The sequence below is a fragment of the Schistosoma haematobium genome, chromosome 6, assembly GCF_000699445.3.
Source record: "Schistosoma haematobium chromosome 6, whole genome shotgun sequence".
Taxonomy (NCBI): Eukaryota; Metazoa; Platyhelminthes; class Trematoda; order Strigeidida; family Schistosomatidae; genus Schistosoma; species Schistosoma haematobium.
Genome location: NC_067201.1, coordinates 2,275,992 through 2,294,210, shown reverse-complemented (window position 1 = coordinate 2,294,210; position 18,219 = coordinate 2,275,992). Strand labels below are relative to the sequence as shown.

Sequence of the window (18,219 nt, the reverse complement as noted above, 5' to 3'; positions counted from 1 at the left end):
TGACATTTTCATCGTTACTAAGTATTATAATACTGATAATTGACTATTCATTCATTAGATAGATAGAATATCGACTTCGTGATTAGAAATGGTTGAATTGGTTATCGAAATGATAGAACAGTTCGGTTAATAAGAAAACAATCTCATTTGTTTTGTTAAGTCACATAGATTTCTTTTGAATTTGTACTTACGTATTCATTTCTACGTCGATCTGTGAAAATTCTCTTACGAATTCGTAATACACAGTTATCTACAGTGATTAACTTTGTACCATGCCATATCAACTATCAGTTTGACTAAATGAAATCTCTCAGCTTTTAACCAGTTGGTTAAGAGCAAGCTAATTGGTAAAGTGTTCTTGTGAGTAAACGAGCACATACCCAATCGAATAAGCAAAGTTGCAAGAAGCAGAAAAATTCAAAATGTTGACATACAGCATTCCTGCATACAGTTGTTCAGCCTATATACACAGAATGAAAGAGAGAGAGCGAGTAATTGAGTGACAACGTCTCCGACTGTGAGGCTGGTAGACACGGAATCAAAAGCATTTCTTCAGTCGAGGATAAAATTACAACATTTTGACGATGGCGTTTAGGTTTCCTATACTTCCTACTGCAACAATATATATATATATTTTTTATTCATAGTTTGCAAGATGTGTCGATTTTGACCACAGAAATTAATTATATTATCAAGAAATAGAAATTAATGGTGCCTTATCTGACATCTATTCTCCGTAGAGACTCCATTCAGTTACTGAGCTTATCGGATAAATAAGATCACTGATTATTTCCATTTCAAAGTGCCATCACTTATTTTTTCTAAATAAACTAACAGTTAAATGCAGTTTGTTCGATTTCTGTTGTAATCTGTGGTTTGACTGCTAACTTTTGTATCTGTTCGTCGCTCAGTGTTCTGTCGGAGACGCTTATCACTTATACTCGGAACGAGGGACCTCTGCGCTTCCCACAACGAGAATGTAAGAACACAAAGACTGGTATAAATGATGATTACGTAACATTTAAACACTATGACAACGTCGAAAATGATTCTACTAGGAAGTACACTCATTTATATATTGATTGTACACACATTTTTATTAATAATTAAGATGAAATCACATGTATGAAAAACACTTTGAGTTATAACAAATCACATACTGAGCATAGTTCATATCGTATATTATACAGAATAAAATATCATACGAGAGAAAAGAAAACGGACATAATCTGGAACGAAAATTCATCATGAGTAAATCCAATCGAAAATTGACTTTTCTTTCCATCATATCGATTTGTAACCAAATCACTTATTTTGTTGTTTTGTACAATGTTCGCTTAACCAAAGTTCAATGAAGCAATTAATGAATTTCGTTATAAATTTGTGTAATTTTATTGTATGGATCATTAGTAATACTGAACATTCGAATAATTCCATGTAAGTTTATCAATTTTTCTATCAAACTGTATGAATTAAGCATGAATTTAGATTTGTTGATAAGTTGTATTATAAGTAGGATTGATGAGCTACCAGAAGGTTAACTTATCGACCTAGAATACGTAAATGACATTGTTCTGTTTGGTGAAGATGCCGCTAAAATACAGAGCATTTTGGTAGCAGTGAGCAACAATGCCAGGATGTTTGAGATCCTCATCTTCCCCTCTAAATGAGAGTTGTTGCTTCAGGACAGGTCTGCATGAACACCAGAACTAAGGATAGGGAGTGCAGTTGAACGCGTCAACAACTCCACTTACCTTGGAAATCCGATCAACCCTAATGTGTTGTTGTCTGACAAAAGCTCAGCACGTGTTCGAAAATCCCGTTTGCCTTTTGTCAAATTACATCACCTATGGCGAAGGCGAGATATCCGTCAATCAATAAAATGACGAGTATACTGCGCAGCAGTTCTTTTTGCTCTACTTAACGGTCAGTAGGAGTAAAAGATACCCGTGAGCTACTAGTAATTGATCACAGGTCCCTTAAAAACGTTTTCCACATCTACTGGTATCACTAGGTTAATAGAAGTGATGTGAGACGCATGGTATTAGAGCACGATGTTAAATCAATTGATGTGGTTGTGAATCTTCAGCGACTGAGATGGTTGAGCCAAATATTCCCGAACACAGATTACCACGACGCGCAATGCTTACTAGTGTTTAGGATGGCTAGAATAAAGCTAGAGACGGCCAAATCAAAATATGTTATCAGCACAAAATATAACTCTCAGCACAAATGATTCTGACGAGTTTCTTTTACAAACACGAGAGAGGTTCTCATAGATTCTCATGTATTGGTTCAACAACAAGATGTACAAGATGAAATATATATGGTAAATATTTATTACGGCATAACTTGTCAGCAGTTTGCAACATTTTCAATGTCTATCCACAACCATGTTTGTAATGATCTTGAAAGATTTATCACACACCCTACTTATTACCTTAAGCAGTCTCCACAATATGGCAAAATCTTTCCTAAAAATCAAATATCGCCAATAATCGAGAACACTAATGAACAATAGGTAACAACTAGAGTCAAGAAATCGTCAATATAAATGTCGAGCAATGTGCAAAGCACGTAACCTCACTATATAATCGGTCGAACGCAAAGCCTTCTTTCATATCAAAACCACATGAGAAGACGGAGAGAGAGGAAGAGGTACGAGCAAATTATTATTCCGCAAAAAGTAGCCTTTCACATTGTTTTCAATACGGAATGTCTAATAGTACAAACTTCATGATATTACAATAAGCTTTTTGAATTAAGTTTGCGTTTCGAGGATCACGTATGAGACCATTAACAACAGACCATCGTTAATTGAAATGCAAAAACTCATTCATTTCAAGAGGATATGAGGAGGTATAAATCCTCATTCGTAATATACACACCAGGATCATCAGTCTATTCAACAAAGTGTTTTCCATAGAAGATGGTAGAGCGATCAAGCTTCGATTGCATGACGTTGACTTTTTAACCAAAAATATATCATAGTAAAAGAGATAGCTTAACGTAGGCAACAACATACTTCTATTGAGAATTATTTATATGGAAGGATGCATTAGTCATTGTTAATGATCTATTTCTTTAGATTGAGTGCGATAACGTTAATGACTACAAGTCACCCCATCTTATGTAGTGAGCAACTACAATGAATCTGATGAGAACAGTTTTCGTCGGCTTTCAATGTTTGTTTTTAATCTTGTGAAGATGATACAGCAAACTAGTCAGATGGAATTCAAATTCTGTCCATGAATCCAAACTTGTTGTGAAACATTGATGAATGAGGCAAGAAATAGTCATGTGAATGAATATTTAAGGTTTTATGTAATCCATGAAATTGTTTATCTCCATTACTGTATTATTGTGAATTCTTACTCATTTCAGTTGAGTTTAGAATTAGTGGTTGAGGAAGGTGAATTGTTGACAAATCTCTATTACAGATAGTTAAACGATGATGAAATTGGCATTGGATAGTGTTTCAGAGATAAATTGTCAGAATAATTCTAATTGCACGTAAGAGATTTATCATTCCATTTGACATATTCAGCTTCCATCATTATGCGGAACCAGTTGTTCTCAGTGGTGTCATATTAACGTAAGTAATATGTTTTTAATGCATGTATTACGCGAAAATCATAACAACAATTTTCCATGTAATACTATTACGTATTATTTAATGAACTGATTAGTACAAATAGTCAAAGACTACGTATATGCCACACAAATCAGTTGATCTGTGTGTGGGCTGTGATATTGTCCGGGTGACCAGAGCGAAGCCGGTGGTTTTGTTAGAGGGCCACACTCGGAGTCACAAAGCAACGTCAGCAGATGTAATCCAATGGCAGCTGGTTAATATTCCATTTCTTTTCCTTAGGTTTGTGGAGCCCATGTAAATCACGGTTTTCCAACTTACTCAAATGGATTCAGCATATGCACTAACCCGCCAAATAGCCGAATATTCGCCTTATATACTCTCAATTTCTTAAACAGCACCCTCTCCACAAAAAAGGAATGAATATTTCTTCCGTGTTAGTGACTGTATATGGGTGTCCATATGAGAGCGTTTCGTGAGGGAGAGCTAATCCTCTCCAAAATCTGTCGTACCAGGGCATTTGTGTGATGAAATGAAATATTTAAGAGATCATTCCTTAGGTATTCCACTTTACAAGTTTGACAAACTTTTGAAAATGTTGAACTGAGTAGTAGGTGAGGAACGTGTTCAACCATTTTATGCATACATATTGTGTAGAACATTTGATGCATATTACTATGCTCTGTTGTATCTGTGAGCTTCGTATGTTGTACACATATTTTCTTTTATATTTCAGATTTATAGGTTTACTTATTGGATTAGCAATCATATTGATTAAGAAACTACATTCCACATCCATAATGAACACTGTCTTCATGGTTATAACGGTCAGTTGAATATGGTTTTAATATTACATTCATGATAGTTTCATCCAATCATCGATTGCATTTAGTTGAGTGTTGTTTGTTGAATAAAACATCAATGTTGTCATGTTCGTTTGATAACGGTGATCAGGATCAAATGATCTTTTAAGGTTGACTTGAATAGATGAGTTTGATCGTTGTAATTTATTTAAGGATGACATCATGTGTAGAGACCGAGTTTCTATAGTTTCACTGATTTCATAACAATGTTGACGTATAATGATGATCCGGTCGAATCATGAGCTATTACTTGACTGATAACTGGCGAAAATAATATAACATTAGAAGGTATCTGACTGTCCATGTTATGGACAATTGAGAAATGAGTAGACATGGTTACACATAATACCGGTACATTCCACTCTTATCTACGTTTGTTGTGATAACCATTTGCAAGATGTGGAATGAGCTGTGAACACAGAAAAGCAACTAAACAAATTGAATTTGTATCATTTTCATTTGTATAATCATCCACACACACTTTGTCTATCACTGAACTTGTGTTCTATGAGACACAAGTCATCATTTAGTGCTTCAAGTCGCAGACATTACTAGCTGTCGTAGTTGTTGGTTTACCCAAATTGGTATAATTCACACCGCTTAGGTGAGAACGAAACCTCATATAAAATGGTCATGTGTAATGGATGAGCGAATTAGTTTTGAAGATATTTCAAGTTTGTCATTATGATAGACATGGATAGAGATTCCTTGTTATGTGCTTGTATCCATAACTATTCATTGTTAAGCATTTCAATCAAATGCAGGACAGTGAAGATTATTCTTTCATTATTTGTCCAATAGTAGACTGATTCAACTTTTAAACTAATGGTAATCAATTTGATGATACTACTTTTTCCCTATTCAGTTGATAATTATGATTATTGGTGTTGGATTACTAAATTTACATACAAAATGGTATGAAATAATTATTTCTGTAACTGTGGATACCGCGTTGGCCAGCTTAGCGATTTTATTGGGTGTAAAGCTACGAGTTCGAGAAAGAAAATTGGAGATAATCTTGTTCTCGATATGGTGTGTATTTGGGGGAGTTTGAATCATTTTATTGATTATAGGGGCGGCACTTTCCAACGTAAGTTTGTCTAATCATAGATATGCACAAACTAGTAGTAATTAGTGATTATTATTGATTCGTTAATGGTTTACTCGAATAGCTACAGCTTTCCCAACTATATTCGCTGAATGTGAATACCGGTGAAACGTTTCTGTTATAGCCTGAAGCCGCCAATCAGAAGCAGCAAACTATCGATCGGATCAAGGACGCATAAGACACGTGCTTGCAGCCTACAGTCCTGATAAGCCCTGCCTTCCGCTTAGCCCGGTCAGTTAGGTCCAGAACATCAATTTCATCCTCTGCAATATGAATCATGTATTTCAAATATACACTGTTTATATGATAGTCAAGTAGAACACAACGTAGCATAAAGCAGAAAAGAACATTTTTACAAGATCTGTCTAAATATGTCTGTGAATGCGGGAGGAAGTGATTAACAGACAGGAAATAACTCAAGAATGGTAATTTGTATAATAACAGTTCATAGGTCAAAATAAAGCTTATGATAAGAGAGATATGAATGTGAATATTTTGCTTAATTAACAATAATAAGACAAAAATATACACATAATATTGGTCCATAACTTGATCCGAAAAAGTTACCACTCATTATTCTTTTCGGGACACAACATTTCCCTACACCGAAATAGAAATACATTTCCAATTTATATTTCATTGAGGAATATTCCAACCAAATCTTTGTTTTCTTATACATGTTCAACTACTTTGAACGTTCATTCGCATTATTTCGCTGCCGTAGTGTTTTTTTTTTACCGAAAATGATACTTTCATCAAGTTACTTACTTACTTATCCACTTACGGCTGTTACTCCCAGTGGAGCATGGGCCGCCTGCCAGCATTATCCAACCCACTCTGTCCTGGGCCTTCCTTTCTAGTTCGATCCAATTTTTGTTCATACCTCGCATGTCTACCCCAATTTCTCAGAGTAATTTGTTCTTTGTTCTTCCTCTTCTTCTTTGGCCTTGACGATTCCAGGTTAGGGCTTGCATTGCGACGCAGTTGGATGCTTTCCTCAATGTGTGTCGTATCCACTTCCAGCGCTTCTTCATGATTTCCTCCTCCGCTAAAAGTTCACTTGTTCTTTCCCACATTAGGTTGCTGCTGATAGTGTAGTGTCTGACCAATGGATCCGAAGTATTTTGCTTAGACAACTGTTAATAAACACCTGAATCCTCTGGCTTTCGTAGTTCTTCAAGTTTCAATACCGCACAGTAGAACTGTGATGACATTTCTATTAAAAATTATGAGTTTGGTGTTGTTTGACAGAGAGTTGTTCTTAGTTTCAGATGTACTTCATTTGTAAATATGCTGCTCTTGCTTTGCCGATCCTCGCCTTTACATCAGATTCTCCGTGTTCATCAATGATGATGCCCAGATATGTCAAGGTTTTCACATCTTCCAAATCTTCTCCGTCAAACGTGAATGGATTAGTGCATACTGTATTGTATGGGAGAATGTTGCTTTTCCCTTTCTGTATTTTGAGACCTACTGATGTTGAGGCTGCGGCTTCAGTGGTCTCTTTCTCCTGCATTTGTTGTTGCATGTGTAACAGAAGTGCCAGATCATCTGCGATGTCTAGATCGTCCAGGTGCATCCCAGCTAGCTGGTGGATCCCCTTCTTCACCCTGGATGTTGACGTCTTCATAGTTTATTCGATCATCCGAGAACGAGAAAGGGTGAGAGTAAGCAACTTTGCCTGACACTGTTCTTCACTTCGGACGACTCTGTCAAGTGTCCGCCAGGCACGATTTTACAGTTAAATCCATCAAAGGAATTCTGTTTGATATTGGCTATTTTCTCAGGCGCGCTGTATTGTTGAAGTAGCTTCCATAGTTTTGTTCTGTACACGCTATCAAATACTTTCTCATAGTCAATATAAATGATATTGGGTGATGAATCTCGTTCAGTTGATAGTTCCATAATGATCCGTAGAGTTGCGATATGGTTTGTACACGATCGACCCTTACGGAATCCTGCCTGTTGATCTCGAATTTGGATGTCTACGCAGTACATCATTCTGTTGACATCGCCTTTCTTTGGTATTTTGATTAGAATTCCTTCTTTGCAGTTTTTTGGTACTTGTTCTTTATCTGAAACTTTGCTGAAGAGAATGTGAAGTGTCTTTGCAGTTACTACTACATCATCTTTCTGTGCCTCTACCGTAATGTTGTCTGGTCCTGCTGCTTTGACACTGTTGATTTGTCTAATGGCCGTGCTGATTTCTTCAATTGTTGGTGGGCCAACATCGATTGAGAGGTCCGTGGGTGCTGATTCGATGTTTGGTGGGTTCAGTGGAGCTGATAGATTCAAGAGTTATTTCAAGTATTCTACCAAACTGTTTCGCTATTCTTTGATATCGGTGATTACGTTGCTTTTATTCCTGTCCACTAGTCTTTCTGGTTTACGATGATTTTCAACGAGTTTCTTTGTTGTACCATACGAGTGTTTCATGTTTTCTTTTCTTGCAGTCTTTTTCGCTGTCATTGCTAAGTCTTCCACATATTTACGTTTGTCGGTTCTCATACTCCTCTTCACTTGCTTGTTTATTGATGTGTATTCAGCTTGCTCCTTGGCTTCCTCTGCTTTTGTTCAGCTGTTATGGATTGCTGCCTTCTTGTTCCACCTTTTTTGAATCTTATCCAGTGTATCTGCAAAGATCCATTCCTTGTGGCCAAGGAACTCATTATTTGTTGAAGTGATTGTCTCTTTGATCCTCTTCCAGTTGCTCTCCATAGTGGTTCCTTCACCAGTGATTTCATGTTCTTAGAATCACTAACATGAATGTTTCACGATACAGTCATTAAACAAACTAATTCGTTGTTTGGCCAAATGTCAAGTATGAGACGGGATGGGTAAATGATTTCGAAATTCATGATCACTGACTGACTGAACTCTTACATGAAGTCAGTCAGTCAGTCACCTACATGTTAGTTTAAAATCGGTAGAGTTAATTAGTAGAGTGATACTGTTTATTCACTGATAATCATATAGATACATGATGAATTGACGTGAACTGTTTTCTTTCATTTATTCCAGCATTATGTACTAGATACATCCTGGATAAGTTGGTGGTGTGCAATTTTAATTGTAAGTTGTGAATAAATAATAAAATGTAAATACAAAGAACAACCGTCCATTGACGATCTCGTGCGCGAACTATTATTATACTACGATAATATCCACCAAAATCCCTTCTGATACTAATGAATTAATCATATATGTTTTGATTATTACAGGTGATTGTATACACAGCATATTATTTGTGTAGATCCGGTAAAGAAGAACAGTCTGATGTTCTGTACATTACTTTCTTACGGTCTTATGAATACATCTCCCTAATTGTCGTTTCACAATTTAGTTTAAATTCATTCATCGATTGTCATTGGAACAGTGGGAATACTGAATGAGACAATGATTGATCATGATGAATAGATGCTATTCCATTGAATGTTTTTATATGTTTGACGATTATTGTAAATGGCTTTGTTATTTATAATAGATGTTCTGTTAAATAGACGTTCGCCTCTTATAATCATTCACAATGTAGAACCACGCATATTTATGCATCAATCGAAGTTGCCATACCTCTTAATCACAACAAGATGAACACCGAATTCATAGAAGTTGTTACTCCAATGGTCGTAATATATTAAAGAAAGATTGTATATAAAGATAATGTACAGGAAGAAAGAATTAGTTGGTAGAAAGATTTGAAGCGACTTCAATCTCATAGTTTGAGGGAAGACAGAAAGTGTATGCACCTAATGCACGTGAACCCAAACCAAGACAACATCAGCCGCCTTAATTACAACTAGAAGTAGACAAAGAAAATTTATTGTCTCAATAGTGGCATCTAGTGTTTTTCGAACTGGACGTTCACTGTTTGGATACAAGTACATCTAGCTAATGAGTTCCAAATAGGATGAAACCAACTTCCTGGATTCCACTAATAAACACACCACAACTATTCTATAAAAACGTGTGACAATGAGTATACCTAGATAATTTGAATAGGATTTGCATATACGAACTAAATCTGATCAAAGTCTAGTCCAAATAAAAACTACGGGGTGATCCATTCAATTAAAAATTGAATTAAAATCGATGGGAGCTTAAATATATAGTCCGTATATTGAATGCCAATAAAGCTTTCATGGTGTGTGCATCACCGATAACCATATAAAGCTGAGAAAATGATCTTTGGAATTTTCCAACCACCTGTATGTTTACAAAAGTGTTTTGTTCATTTCTTTTCCCTACCGTATCCTTTACGAACTATCGGTAACAAAAATGACCATTTTTTGCAGCCCATCACTTGAGATAATATTTTTGTTAATATCATATCCACTGTTACGTTCATCGTTTTATTTTCTGCTCATTTCACACATTATTCACATGACCTCGTCGCTTTGTCTTTAGGAACGCAATCCAGGACATAAGTCTTATTGTATTTGGAACTTGTCAGCCAGTTGAGTATGCATCTCGATGTTGTTCACACTAAGACTGAAACTCAGTTCCTATCGTTTTGAACATTTAAGGTTTATACGCTTCGCTAGTGAGACCATATAGTCATCAACCTTTTCAAAGTATTGGTAAAGGTTTGTGATTTCCCACTGTCTATTTGTCCGTAATTAACTGGTCTATTGTGCCATTTGTTCGTCCTGGGCGGATTTCTTCGACATAACTATTTAAAAATTCAGGTACTATGATATTTGAATTATGTAACGTATTAGTGGTTTATTCATTTCGTTATTCTTCTATCTCTTAAACACACACCGACCAAAAATATGTATTTGTTTATATTTCAGTTGATCAATAATGAGACTATTTAAAACCCTAGATAGAATCCACAAGTAATCAAGTGTATCAGAAGGGTTTTTCTGAATGGTTGGGATCAGTAGTCAATTGAAACTAGACCACCATGGAAAACGTGAAAGAAAACCATGGTGGTCAAGCCTCAATTGACTGATGATCTCAACAATGTTTATTACACATAATGCCTAAAATATTCGTTATGAGGATTGTTTACACTTTAGCATAGAGTATGTCGTGTTATAATTCGTCATGACTAAATGGTATTACAACTGATTGATCGATAAGTAATGGCCAATCTAATGTTTGTTTAGTCTTTCAATGCAAATCGAATTTTATTAGTCAATTTGTTGTGTGTTCATTTTGGCAATTGAAGATAGCTAACATGGAACCCTGAACAGTGTTATCTTGATATTCTACACTGATCAGAAGAAATGGAATTGATTCTGCCTAATGGATTCGGATTCGTATCATATAACTTCACAGTCTAAGATGTCATCACTGAGCTATTCAGACGATCAATGGCCTTGTGTTGGACTAAAATATTTTCTATAGTGCTTCATGATGCATATCATATTTGATCAGTGTCATGTTTGATCGATCAGTACTGAATAATTAGAGAAAAATGATTTTATAAATAGCAAACAAATATTGATTTTGAGTAAGCTTGATTCCATTCAACAAGTGATCGTATGTCGGGTAGAGACAGGTATCTACCTCAGTACAATGGAAGTTGGTCGCGCAATTTCGTGGATTGGTTGGTGTCAGACACTATCAACATTGGATGCCGGCTCAGTGGTCCACTTGGTTAAGCGTTCGCGCGCGAGACCGAAGGCCCTCGGTTTGGATCCTGCGAGCGGGATCGTGGATGCGCACTGCTAAGGAGTCCCACAATAGGATGAAACGGCCGTCCAGTGCTTCCAGGTTTACAAAGGTGGTGGTCTTACATCAATCGGTTTATGATCTCAATCAAAAAGTTAATAATCTCCACAATCCCTATACTAGTGATCGTATTTCATTGGGTCGCTAACAAGTTGATCGTAAAATTTTAATTCCTAATTCATTCAGTATTTTTGATGAATCTCCAGTTTTTATACTACACAGTTGGAAATTATTTTATTCGGGTTATGAGTTTAAAACGTTAAGAAACGTTGTTCATAAACTGTTGTTGCATTAGGTAATTAAAAATAAACTTGATTGTATATTTATCCATCTTGTATCAAGTGAGGAGGATAACCAACAAGTGGTAAGATGTTTGATCTATTCATGATCATTCTAATCTATTTTATTAAAAGCGAAAGAGGCTAAATCAACGTAGTTTGAATCAGGTCTGAATCTGTGTCAGACAAGTCTTGTTGTTTTGACTTGTATTGTCAAATAAATCCTCAAAAGTAGTGAGTAGATTAGCAAGCTTTAGACAATCATAATGATCTTATCTATTTTATTGAACAGTCTGCTAACATAAAGAGCTTGATCAAGCATTCCCATTTTATGAATGTTATTATTACAGATGAATCATACTTCAGTTTGTAGAAGGCTTGTGATCAGATACAGCAAGAATTGATTCTGATCGTTAGTCATTCAGTTCACTGGAGAGTAACTTGCATATAGAGACATCTAACCAATCAGTCATTTATATGTTGATGAACTACTAATTATGTTTATTCTTGTTTTCTATAAAAGTGCATGATTTTGTGAAGAGAGGAAACCTATTATGTTGATACGTATCTTGTCTTCTGATATCAGTCCATCATTTCAAAGTTAATATCGATCAATCATTTGACCTTTCTAACAGTATTAATTTGACTATATTCTATCAATCTGTATTATCAAGTGACTGTGTATTTCATCCATCAACATTAACAGTCCAAAAACATCCTTCCAATAAAATCATTGAAGGACCATTCTTAAGTAAGTCAACTGGCATTGTATGTTGTCTCTATGACTTCGATCTGTGCGGGTAGCAAACAAACTAATATAACTTGGTAGAAACGCCAAAGTATTGAATCATGTGAGCTCCAAAAATACTGGGAACTGTTGAATATTATGACAGTAAGGTGAAATTCTCATCAATAAATATATGAACACTCATTCAACCTACCAACACATACTCAGCAGTCAGTTTAAGACATCTGCGGAAGCACATAAACTTGCGAAGGATTAATTACTCCATTAAGTCATATACATGGGGGGCCATGATATAAATATGATTGAAAAAGGAATATTTCCTGGCTATATCCATTTCCACTTCACAGAAATTCGACAATGTTGTTCGTTGAGCGTTTGTTGGAGTAAGTGATGATAATAATGAATATTTGACATAAGTTTCGTTTGTATACTGAAAATACGGAGTTGATTTGAAAACAAAATGCGATGCAATAGTGTTATACATTTCAAGGAATCAAGTCACACATATCATTGTCAAGACATCTTTATAGAGGACTGATGATGGTCAATTTGAATGCAGAGTGGTCAATAGAAATAAAGGATGGATATCCAATACTTTCTTGTTTTTAGTGATGCCTTAAGCTCAGTCCACAAATGCAAACTATGAAAATCCTACGATCTCTACGAAACCTCATACTGATAAAAAGTATTGTATTATGTAAATCATAAGAACTGACCCTATCACCCTTGGTTATAAAATGCATTCAAAGTGATCAACTTATTGTAGTTACATCATAAAACTTTGAGTTTTACATCGAGTAATGTTTCCGAAAAATTGAGCATTTGATTTGGAAAATTCCACTACAAGATGTTCAGAGTTATTTTATGGTCAACCTTGTGATCTGTTTATGTTCAACATCGTTTTCTGCTCTCGGCTTTTATTGGGATATTCGAAAACAACTGATTACAACAAAACCGTCTAAGCATATTTTCCATCACTTGTAAGTGTATTGGTAAAATACACTTTTGTAGTTCTATGTATCCATACACATAGACGAAATGGCAAATGTAATGAGATGTGACTCAATGTTCTATTGTCTGGTTCTTCTCCATACTCTCATGTTACCTTCATTTCAGAATAGAACTATGAATGTTTGAATATTGAATCACTTTTGCATCGGTTTGTAGATTTTAATGATGAATATCTATTCAATATTCATGTTTCAGTTGTCAGTCAGTTTCATATTCTCTTCAATGATGATATCGGTATTGTCAATCCGTTAAATGCTGTTAAATAGTGAAATCCTACTAACCTTCATTTCTATGATAGTAGTAAACAAGATCTATGAGATTTTGATACTGACCAATAAGCCTTAATCTGCTACCTTTTTAACGAATCATCATCATCACCATGATCATTCCTTCATCAATCCTTCAACACAAGCAGATCATTGTTATTTCCATACAAACAATGTAATATGATCTCATTCTGTACTTGATGAAGTTTTATTTATTCATGAATGGCAACATTCATATAAGAAGAAATAAGCCTAATCTTAATTTCAGTCGTAGAAGAAGAATATCAAAAGAGAGAACACATCATAGATGTTTAATGAGGAAATTAAATTCATTGTATTCCATTCAGTATTCCCACTATTATTCGACCGAAAATTGATGTCAAAAGGACTGATAGGTCCTGTGTTCGAATCCCGTGGGGCCCGGATTCGTGGATGCGCACTGCTGAGTAGTCCCGTACTATGACGAAACGGCCATTCAGTGCTTTCGGGATTTCCGTGGTGGTCTAGCTTCAATTGACACATGACTTCAACTATGGAAATAATATATATATATATATATATATATATATATATATATATATATATATATATATATATATATATATATATATATATATATATATATATATATATATATATATATATATATATATATATATATATAAACATGTATACGTGTACACTTCATGTATCCGTTCATATGGAAATTTTCAGAATGTGATCGACGAATGAACTCACCAACGGTAGAAAGAAACGTTCATCACCACATTAACCTTCTTTGATGTCGTATAACTGTGTCTTGTTTATTTACAAATCACAATCTGATATTCATTATAACACAATATTTGCCTTGTTAACACATTTTCCCCATCTTCTAGTTACTGTTCGGCATGTTGTTTATGTCTGTGCTTTTTCCATGTGTTATTAGACTGTATCGTTTATTTTATACACTAATGGTGATAATTTATTTTTTAGCAACAGATAAAGTTTATCAAGCCCTATAGCTTACTTGTTCTGTGTTCTACAGTCTACAGAAGAATAGCTTAGAGTTAAAGCTGTGGGAAATCGCTTCCTACGGTGATATTCTTGCATGAAATACAATTGAATAACCAAAGTGAAAATATTATTCATACCGTTATTTTACTGACTAAATGCTTACTAGTCAGCAGTATATAGTGTTATAATCATTTTATGCTTCAGTAGTAAGTTATTTACTTACTTACTTATGCCTGTTGCTTCTCGTGAAGGAGCATAGGCCGATTGCCAGCATTCTCCATCCAACCATGTTACGGGCAATCCTTAAGTTCAGACTAATATATACAGTAGATTTTCAAACTCATCGATAAAAAATTCCTTTGAAGAAAAACACTTTGAAAAAGTTCACAATACTTATGATGGAACATTAATTCAAAAACAAAAGTGAATTATCAGCATAAAGTTGTGAAAATGGTTACGTTTAATTGAGATCTTGAAGTGATCAATGACCAGGCATTGGGAACCTGGAAACACTGAACGGTTGGTCTGTTGAAGTATAGTATTCCTCATTAATACCCCTCCACGGTACTGCATCCTAGGTTCGAACACAGGACCTGTGGTATCGCGATGTAACACTGTTAGGTCTCGATACATATAATGACTGGTAAATATGTGAACGATTTATGGATAAATACTATGTGTATATTTTAATCGTTTAATTGTTAATTCATTTAACTATTCATTCTCATGTCTCTCTATTATCAACAGATTTATTTTACCCTATGAACTGTTATTATACAACTTACGATTCTTGAGTTATTCCCTGTCTAACAATTACTATTTCCCACATTCACAGCCACATTTGGCTGAATCCTTTGCCAATGTTATTTTCTATTTTATCGTACGATTTGGTCTGCTTGTTTGGTATATAGACAGAATATGTTTGGAATACATGATTCATATCGCAGAAGCTGAGACTGGTATTCTGGACTTACCTGGCTGGGCTAGGCAGAAAGCTGGACCAATCAGGACTGTAGACTGCCCTCACGTATTTTACGCGTCCTTGATCCGATCGATAAGTCACTGCCCTCTAATCGGTGGTCATAAGGTATGATAAACACTTAACCTTCAAATCATACTTGGACGAAATACTCGTTCAGTTATTCCAGGTTTCCATGTTGACTTAATATTGATCGGATTTCGGGATCGTAAACAATTTTGATTAAAGTGGGACAAATATCAAAGCAAGAACAATGGAGAGTAAAATCTCTCGATTCTACGGTAGGCCAAAAGTATACAAACAAACATCCTAATACATCCAATCGTATATTTCCTGGAACCCCAACATAAAATATATCGGGAGAAATTTCAAGAACATTGAAAGATTTATTTGATTCATTCAATCACTCCATCAAATTTCCCATGCAATTTTTGGATAGGTTTATGGAGATTCCAATCAACAACGACGAACTGATGGTGTTCACCAATGTAACGGCCTTATTCAGCTCAACTGAATCAAGCTCAAGAAAAAAAATGAAGACAACTAACTTATGAGTGTGCTTCAAAAGAACAGATAGCCACACAACTTCATCAAGCAATATAAATTCAACACACCAGCAAAAATAATTCAAGTATAAGTACAAACAAACAGATCATCCTACCACATATAAAAAACAAATCACATATTACATAGAGATAATTGAAGCCGTTTGGTAAAGACAAAGCATACAAATTGGCAAAATCACTTCAATCAATCCTATATAAACCATATGATGAAATGACAAAAAAATAGAAACACAAAAACCATTTACAAAATAAACTGTTCCACTAGCGAAAAACACTACATTGGACAAATTAGACGCCTTCTTCATCTTTGCCTGTATGAACATCAATTAGAGGTCGAACGCCATGACATATCTTCGTCTATATGAATGCATGTTGAAACCGTTGGTTGACGTTTGTCTTGGAAAATGTTAAGGTTTAGGATAATGAGAATACTAAAATCACTAAAAAATCTTTAGAAACTTGGCACTGGGGCAATCAGCAACGAACACGTCAAAATAAATCCAATCTATCGACTTATAAAAAATCCCAGACAAATAAAGGACTAAGAATCAAGATAAAGGGAGAAAAATCAAAATAGAGGGATAGACAATGACACGTTGAAGGTCGACAATAGCCAATCAAAACTAAGGCCAAAATGACAAGCTATGAGTCTTTTGTAGAAATATTTGAACAATTCTACCTGAAGTTTGTTCTGATGATGTTGTCCAGAAGAACAATGAAAACTCCACGACCAAATCACCTAGTTCACAGGACAAAACTTCACGTAAATCATTGACTTGTGATACAATTGATTATACAATCGACATACGTTTTACATCAACAGATAAACAAATGGATGTAGACACTATCTAGTACGTAATGATATAACGAAAAAACCGAAGTTTCCAAAACAACGATTTGTATACAATAGCGGTTCTTTATGAAATAATACACAAAATTTAGTTACAAACCTCAACTTGTGAGGTAGCTGGGGGCGTTTGACCGCGTCCTTCAAGTATGAAAATAAAGAAAGCTGAAAGCTGTGTCTAAATTTGATAACACTTTATGAACAACCGAAACCTGAACCAAGAGCAAAATTATATGAAAACTGTTTTGTTCAAACAAATGCACAAAATGTGCATTTCCGTTACAGTGATCATAACGATAAATACAATAAAAATTATTAGTACATGTGGACATTTCAGAATATTACAGTACAACTTGCGTTGCAACATAATTGTGAAAATGTTTAGGAATACAACTGCTTACTGAATGTAAATAAGTAGTATAAAACGATATACATAAGGAGCAAGTAGGAACATTGTACGACAAACACTGCTGAGGAGTCCCATACTAGGACGAAACGGCCGTCCAGTGCTCCCAGGTTTTCAATGGTGGTCTAGCTTTAACTGACTCATGATTTCAATCTGTGAAAATTTCTAAAAATCTCCACAAACCCCTTTCGATAATAATCATCTGCTCACTAGTGACTGACTTCAAGAGATACTCCTGGAGTTCTAGTGGGAAGCCGTTACCAGTGGAGTACAACCAAGTCTGTTGTGAGATATCAGCTCACTGAAGACAATAAGTTTTTTCTTATCTCTCTCTCTCCGTATTCTCATGTGGTTTTGATATGAAAGAAAGCTTTCTGTAGGGCCCATTATATAAAGAGGTTACATGCTTTTCGCACTGCCCGACATTTATATATTGACGAATTCATGATTTGTTTTAAATACAAGTATTACCCAAAAATCCTAACGACCATTTTCCATGTATTACCATGACATATCATTCAATGAATTGATTAATACACTTTGATGAGCAATTTGATCCATGTTTGACAAGAATATTATAATTGAGGAAGGGAAATAAAGCTTATTTCTTTCCCGGTGGAAAGCATCGTCACTTTGTGTTACATTACGTCACAATAAATGATCATATTGAAATGTATTTATTTCAACTCCAATATTAAGACAAAGAGTCAGAGAATAGAAATGCACCACACAAATCAGTTGATTTGTGTGTGGGCTGTGATATTGCCTGGGTGACCAGATCACAGCTGATGGTTTTGTTAGGGGGCTACACACGGAGTCACAAGGCAACGTCAGCAGATGAAATCCCATAGCAGCCGATGAGCGACAATTGGTTCATGTG

The 18,219-nt window shown here is 35.2% G+C and overlaps 1 protein-coding gene across 1 annotated transcript; it reads left to right on the top strand.

The window, feature by feature from the left end:
• Positions 1-944: 944 nt before the first annotated feature.
• MS3_00008297 (uncharacterized protein) lies at positions 945-10,463 on the top strand. The gene is made up of 6 exons (XM_051216660.1): positions 945-1,437; positions 3,089-3,513; positions 3,548-3,595; positions 4,329-4,419; positions 8,585-8,635; positions 8,785-10,463. The coding sequence occupies exons 2-6, from the start codon at positions 3,452-3,454 to the stop codon at positions 8,953-8,955; spliced, it is 423 nt and encodes a 140-aa protein (XP_051065253.1). The 5' UTR covers positions 945-1,437; positions 3,089-3,451; the 3' UTR covers positions 8,956-10,463.
• Positions 10,464-18,219: the final 7,756 nt, after the last annotated feature.